The 7,266-nt window shown below is 44.4% G+C and overlaps 1 protein-coding gene across 1 annotated transcript; it reads left to right on the plus strand.

Annotated features, from left to right (window-relative positions):
• Nucleotide 1: 1 nt before the first annotated feature.
• On the plus strand, nt 2–4,546 carry LOC125125327 (serum amyloid A-2 protein-like). Its single transcript, XM_047776175.1, is given in 5 exon segments — nt 2–86; nt 674–768; nt 3,696–3,834; nt 4,238–4,329; nt 4,332–4,546. Coding segments are annotated over 4 exon segments (390 nt in total). The 5' UTR covers nt 2–86; nt 674–677; the 3' UTR covers nt 4,400–4,546.
• The last annotated feature ends 2,720 nt before the right edge of the window (nt 4,547–7,266 follow it).

Here is a 7,266-nt window from a genome sequence, read left to right on the forward strand (position 1 = left end):
ATATAAAGCACCAGCTGCTCCTCACAGGAAGGCGGCACTGGCAGCTCAGCTTCACCAGGAGCCTTGGCAGGAAGGCACAGCCAAAGGTGAGGGGCTAGAACTTTCCAATGCTTCTCCTCCTTGGAGACCTTCTCTCTTCACCAGCGTTTCCGTTCTGCATCCCAGCTCTCTGCTTCCTTCCTGAGTCTACTATCCTGATGATCCGAATTTACAAGATGTGAATACTTTTGGGTCGGGGTTTCATCAGGTGCTTCTCTGTGTGAAGTCAGTGATGAGCAGAGCAGGTGTTTTACAAATACTCGTGCACTGGTTACCTTATTTCACATTAGAGAGGTGCAGTGCACAAAACCCCCTAATGCCTCCTGGAAACTTGCTGTGCAGTTGGGTTTCAGGGCTGATAAGGCATGATTGGAGTGGAAAGTGGTTTAAACTAAAAGCTCACTGAAATCCCTCCTATAGTAAATTACTGGGATTCCAGTGAGACACGTGGAAATGAGAACCGGATCCTCTGAAATACAATCTATCTATCCATCCATCTGTATCTGTATCTATATCTATATATAGAGAGAGATAAAATGTGTGGGATTTATTTTGGGAATGCAAGGATGGGTCAACATTCCCCAAAACACCCCATACCTTTCATCCTTGGTTGTGTCTGCTCATGTCTCTGCAGCAGGATGAAGCTTTCCACGGGCATCATTTTCTGCTTCCTGATCCTGGGTGTCAGCAGCCAGAGATGGGCATCATTCCTCAAGGAAGCTGGTCAAGGTCAGGACTGAAGGATGGGCTGGGGTTTGGGGTGGGGGGAAGTAGGCTGCAAAAGACTGATCTTATGGAGTTCCCGTCGTGGCTCAGTGGTTAACGAATCTGACTAGGAACCATGAGGTTGCGGGTTCGATCCCTGGCCTTGCTCAGTGGGTTAAGGATCTGTGGTGTAGGTCGCAGACGCGGCTTGGATCTGGGGTAGGCCAGCGGCTACAGTTCCGAATTGACCCCCTAGGCTGGTAACCTCCATATGCTGCAGGAGCGGCCCTAGAAAAGGCAAAAAGAAAAAAAAAAAGACTGCTCCTATGATTCATCTGAGCAGAGGCCACATCCCCTCAGGGCAAAAAGCCATAAGTTAGCAGAAAAGGAGCTTAGTTTTTATGGTAGCACTACCCCAGGCTCTTGGGGCTGGCTTTGAAATCTTTTGTATGGATCCCCAAGCCTGAGATCACATAAAATGTGGGCCCCAAGTTTCAGCTGGAGTGAGAAACAGATCTGGGTCAGGGGTGCATAGTCCCTAAATACAAGTGTGGCTCTGCTGCCCCCTAGTGGGAACCAGGGACAGCACATTTTCCACGTCTCAGGTAGCCAGGAATTGGGGGGCATCCGATGCCGCGTGAGTGTTCACACTCCCCATCCATCTAGTAATTACGACCCAAATCACTGAGCTGTTAATACCTTCTAGGCACTGCTCTAAGAGCTTAACATGTATGAATGAACTTGTTTTCATTCTCGGGTTTTAATCCTTTAGTCCTGCAACGTAGGGACCATTATTCCTTAATAGAAACAAGGGCACCAATAGGCTAAGACACCTAAGAAAGTCCTCAGGCAGAGCAGGATTTAACTCAGGTCGTTGAGCTCCCCAGACCGTGCCAGTAACCGTGGTACTTGACTGCCTCCCAGATGAAAGTACAGGTGGGAGAGCGAGGGATGTGCGAACACATGTCCTGCTCTTTATCTGAGCAAATAAATGGCAAATAGTGGGGGACGTGGTGCCTTTGGAAGGCAACTCTACAGAGCTCTCCCCACAATAAAAACATAATGAATAACATTGATGATGGTTGTACTGGGGGCTGGGACCTGGCCAGAAACCTATAGCGAGAGATAGGTCTACCTCACTAGCCTGAGTCAAGTGGCAAAAATTTGCTTGTTTCACAAAATTATTTTATGTTATTATTTCACCATGACAGTTTTTGAATTGTTTTAATAGGGTGCTGTGAATTCTAGCTAAATTCTCACAGACCCAGCTAAAAATATCTTTTCATCGCTTGGGTCAATATTTTTCAAAGGGTTGTTCTAGGGCCACTGTGGTCTGGGGTGCTTTGTGGAAGGCAGGTGCCTAGGTCCACACTCACCTCTTCCACTGAATCACAATCACTGGGGCTGACACTGAAAATATGACCTTTGTCAAGAACCCTCAGCTGATTTTTTTGCACACTGAACTGTGCGCTGTATCCCTGGATTCGCTACCCTTATGTGACAAGATATGCCAGGCATTTTGGAAATACCATTTTGTTTGGTTGTCCCTGTGGCATGAGGAAATTCCCGGGCCAGAGACTGAACCTGAGCAACAGCAGCAACAACACCAGATCCCTAACCTCTAGGCCTCTAGGGAACTCTTTGAAAATAGTTCTTAGGGCAGTCTAGACTCAAAGGATCTATTTAAGTGAGTAACTCAGTGGGAATAAGTATGGTAGGAATATCATACCTCTCGACAAAACTACCTTTCCAAATGCCAGAAACAACAAATATATAAAATGAAGATGTTATCTTATGGAGCCTTTATATAAGCCGTGATTATAACCCTACATTAGATTTTTCCCCTTTTCCCTGATAAGTTTCTTCTTTAACTGCCATTTAATTATTCTAGCTGATCATATTCCTTCCATCCATAGCTCTCTGCTCCTCATCTTAGTTCATTCTGTTTTCTTTTTTCTTTTTTTTTTTTGTCTTTTTAGGGCTGCACCACAGCATATGAAGGTTCCCAGGCTAGGGGTCGAATCAAGGCTGTAACTGCTGGCCTCCACCACAGGCACAACAATGCCAGATCCAAGCCGCATCTGTGACCTACATTAAAACTCATAGCAACGCTGGATCTTTAACCCACTAAGCGGTGAGGCCAGGGATGGAACCCACATTCTCATGGATGCTCGTCAAATTCATTTCCCCTGAGCCATGACCGGAACTCCCAGTTCTTTCTGTTCCTTTTTCTTTTGTTTCACTCATTCCTAAGGACCAGAGAAGTGACATATACAGTGTTCTAGAAGTTAACCTGTATTTCCTTGGTTCTTCTGGATAACCACTCTGAGGGAGGCAATAAGCCTCCATTTTATTGGAGGGGACACTGAACTTTAGAGCTGGTTGCCCTTTCTTTGCATCTGATTCCCTTGTTCTCTTAAGGAATTCACCTCCATCTCCTGCTGACTGACTTCTGACAGGTGCCCAGGTGCCAAGTATGCCCCAGACATTCAGACGTATTCAGACCCAGTTGTCCTCACTTTGTCCACAGGGGGTGACTTTCTCCCCTTGACTAGGTTGCAGGCATCCTGGGTCTGCAGCCTATCTCAGAATCACCTTCGTTCTCAAGCCCTGGGCAGAGGGTTTCCTATCTCTTTCCAGGTAGAGGTTCATTGTGCAACCAAACATCCCTTAAAGACCTTCCCAGCTCTTCTTCACACACAACCCAAAACAAAGTACCAACAGACTTAGAATGGAAGCAAACAGACTAAAACCTGCACCAAGTGTGGATCTCACAACTGTAAAGCAGGGAGGTGAAAAGTAAAGGAATATTCATCTCAAGCCAATGTAATATTCTCCAAGGGCTTAGTCAAAGGCTGAAATCTGTAATGGGGTAGGGGAGGAAATGTTTTATCTCTCTTTTTTTGTCCAGATATAATCACATTCATCTCAGCATTTTCTTTTCCTCCCAGGGGCTAAAGACATGTGGAGAGCCTACTCGGACATGAGAGAAGCCAATTACAAAAATTCAGACAAGTACTTCCACGCCCGGGGCAACTATGATGCTGCCCAAAGGGGACCTGGGGGCGCCTGGGCTGCTAAAGTGATCAGGTAGCAGGGGCCCTAGAGATGCAGGGGTGGGTGAGCAGAGCTTCCCTGCAGAGGGCAGCCTGGAGGGGCCATGCCCTGCAGAACTTTCCTGAAGGGCTGGGGCCCCTCCTCCTCTTCTCCACCCTCCCTTTGTGCCCTGTGTGAGGTCTGAGTGGCTGCAGAGCCGAGCAAGGCTGGTGCAATAGGCCATTCCCTGGCCTCCCCCTCTGGGTGCTATTCACCCAGCATAAGGGGGACCTGCAGGGCTGAGGTGGGCTGTGCCCAGGTGGCCTCAGGGCTTTAGCCCCTCTTTCCTTGGCTCCTCTCAGAGTCATCAACTCCTTGGACGAGGAGCCGTGGGTCAGGTGGGGGCTGCTGCTCCTCAGCCCTGGATTAACCTCCCTGCTGCCCTCCTCCTTTGCAGCGATGCCAGAGAGAATGTCCAGAGGTTCACAGACTTGTTTAAGCATGGAGACAGTGGCCACGGAGTGGAGGACTCGAGGGCTGACCAGGCTGCCATGAATGGGGCCGGAGTGGCAAGGACCCCAACCACTTCAGACCTCGTGGCCTGCCTGACAAGTACTGAGCTGCCTCTGCCTCTGCTCAGGAGATGGGCTGTGAGCCTCCTGTGAGCAGGCTTAGTGCTGAGCTAGGTTATAGCATTGTGCATCTGTAGTACTTGATAGTTGGTAAAAACATATAAAAATGTGTAATAAATGCTTGTGAAATCCAATTTGTCCTTGGCATTTGGAAATAGTATGACATTCTTCTTGGGAACCTGAGCCTATTTAATACCATGGGGATGATCACCGTTTTTAAAAAGGAGATAAAAGCACTAATTAACAATAGTAATAATTTGGGGTAAAACTATACACACTCATCCATTAGTATCTGCTGGGGATTCGTTCCTGGACCCTATGCGGATACCAAAATCCACAAACACTAAGTGCCTCATATACATGGATTTAGTTGGCTCTCTACATCTCCACATCGGAACGCACCATACAGCTGACTGGAAGGCTGCAACACAGACCATACTATGTAGAACATACATGGTCCATTATAGGGACCAACTACCAGTCCGTAACTCCATTTACAAATCATGGAACAGATAATAAGAATACCACGAACAATTGTAGCAATGGAAGCTTAAAATTTGATAAAAATCAACAAATTCTTAGAAAGATACAACTTACAAAAACGTACTCAAAAAGCAATAAATGAAAACTTGGATTGTTCTATAATTACTGTAAAAGATCAACTCTTCCCCCAAAGAAAACAGCAGTCCCAGATGATTCTGCTTACAAATTTAACCCTTCAAAAAAGCAAAAAATTGGAGTTCCCGTCGTGGTGCAGTGGTTAACGAATCCAACTAGGAACCATGAGGTTGCGGGTTCGGTCCCTGCCCTTGCTCAGTGGATTAGGATCCAGTGTTGCCGTGAGCTGTGGTGTAGGTTGCAGACACGGCTTGGATCCCGCGTTGCTGTGGCTCTGGCGTAGGCCTGTGGCTACAGCTCCGATTAGACCCCTAGCCTGGGAACCTCCATATGCCGCGGGAGCGGGCCCAAGAAATAGAAAAAAAAAAAGACAAAAAAAAAGCAAAAATTTTGTTTGTACAAACAATTCTGCAGAGTAAAGAGAAAATACTCTTCTATCTTTTCTAGGAAGATAGGAAAATTTGACACTATGAAAATCAAAGGAAATATAAGCAGCCAAAACTTTACAGAATATTACCAATAACAAGTTGTGAAAGAAACTTTCAGCTAACAATAATAATTTCAAAAAATTTAAACAACTATGCTAAAGACAAATTACGTATTTTTTGTTATAGAAAATCATCTTACAAGGTCCTTGTCATATAAAAAGATGGTTAAAGCAATCTCAGCAAAAATTATATTTAAAAAAGATTGTAAATAGGCAGAGCACAGTGGATTTTTACATCAGTGAAACTAACTATTCTCTGTGATACTATAACAGTGGGTATATGCCACTATGAATTTGCTAGATCATAGAATGTACAACACTGATCGAACCCTAATGTAAACTACGACTCTGGGTGAAAATGATGCACCAATGTAGGTTCATGCATTGTATCAACTGTTGCCTTTTTTTTTTGTCTTTTTAGGGACACACCCACAGCATTTGTAGGTTCCCAGGCTAGGGGTTGAATCAGAGCTACAGCTGCCGCCATACACACAGCCACAGCAACATGGGATTTGAGCCGCGTCTGCAACCTACACCACAGATCACGGCAACATCAGATCCTTAACCCACTGAGTGAGGCCAGGGATCGAATCCATGTCCTCATGGATCCTAGTCCAGTTCATTAATTGCTGAGCCCTGAAAGGAACGCCCCATTGTATCAAATGTAGTTTATTATATCTGATGGGGAATACTGGTAACGGTGGAAGCCAAGCATGAGTGGTGACAAGGGTTCTATGGAAAAATCTCTGTACCTTCTGCTTATGATTGCTGTGAACCTAAAACTGCTCCAAAAATAAAGTCCATTAAAAAAAGAAAAAGGATTGTGGAAGTCTGCCAGGCCACTTACTAATAAAAACAGTTGGATATTTTTCTGAATTTCATTTTAAGGTATTTTTTGGCTACTTAAAATTGGTAATTTGCTGTGATTTCTTTTTTCTCATTCTAAATAAATATTTCCTATTGTAACTAATTTAATATTTGTAAGTTTGTACTGTTCTCCCTAAAAGGGGCTTGTGAAATTGCATAATTCAGGCTCCACAAAACTCGGGTCTGCCCCTGCACATAAGATGAAAAAATGTTTATAATTATTTGAGCCAAGGATCCAATTGTATTTTATGTACTAACAGAGTGTTTTTTGTCCAGTTTTAATATACTTTAGAACTTCTACAGTGCTATTGCTGTGTAAACTGGAACTTAAATTCAGTAGAAATTTTACCATCATCTGTTCATGATTTTGAGAAGCAGGGTCCTGATGGAACCACAACTCTGTCATTCGGCATTTACAAATGTTGGGCTCACAGTGCTTTAATGTATATGGAACAAAATTGGAGATTTTTATTGTGCCTTCTAGTACAGTTGTGCCTGAACATTTAAAACATTAACATACATATTATTTAAATTAATTTTATTTTTGGTTTTTGTAAGGAAACCGTATTGAAATTATTGAAATTACGTGTTGAGGTAGGTTAATGATCTATAAATTTCATTTCGCTAAAGTTAAGTGGTATTGTTAAATATTTGCTGTGGGGTGCAGGGGAGCACTGGGTTTGAGGTTGAGTACCATCCGACGAAATAGAAGCAGGAACTGAATGTACAGGGAGTTGTCATACTGACGTTCTTACTGCTGACTTTCGTCTTTCCTAGGGTTCCGACCACACCTGGGGGAAGAATGAAACCGATGAGTATGGCAACATTGCCCAGAGATCAGAGGGCGGATAGCTTCGCATCTGTACCGGTCATTGTCCTGTT

The sequence above is a fragment of the Phacochoerus africanus genome, chromosome 4, assembly GCF_016906955.1.
Source record: "Phacochoerus africanus isolate WHEZ1 chromosome 4, ROS_Pafr_v1, whole genome shotgun sequence".
NCBI lineage: Eukaryota > Metazoa > Chordata > Mammalia > Artiodactyla > Suidae > Phacochoerus > Phacochoerus africanus.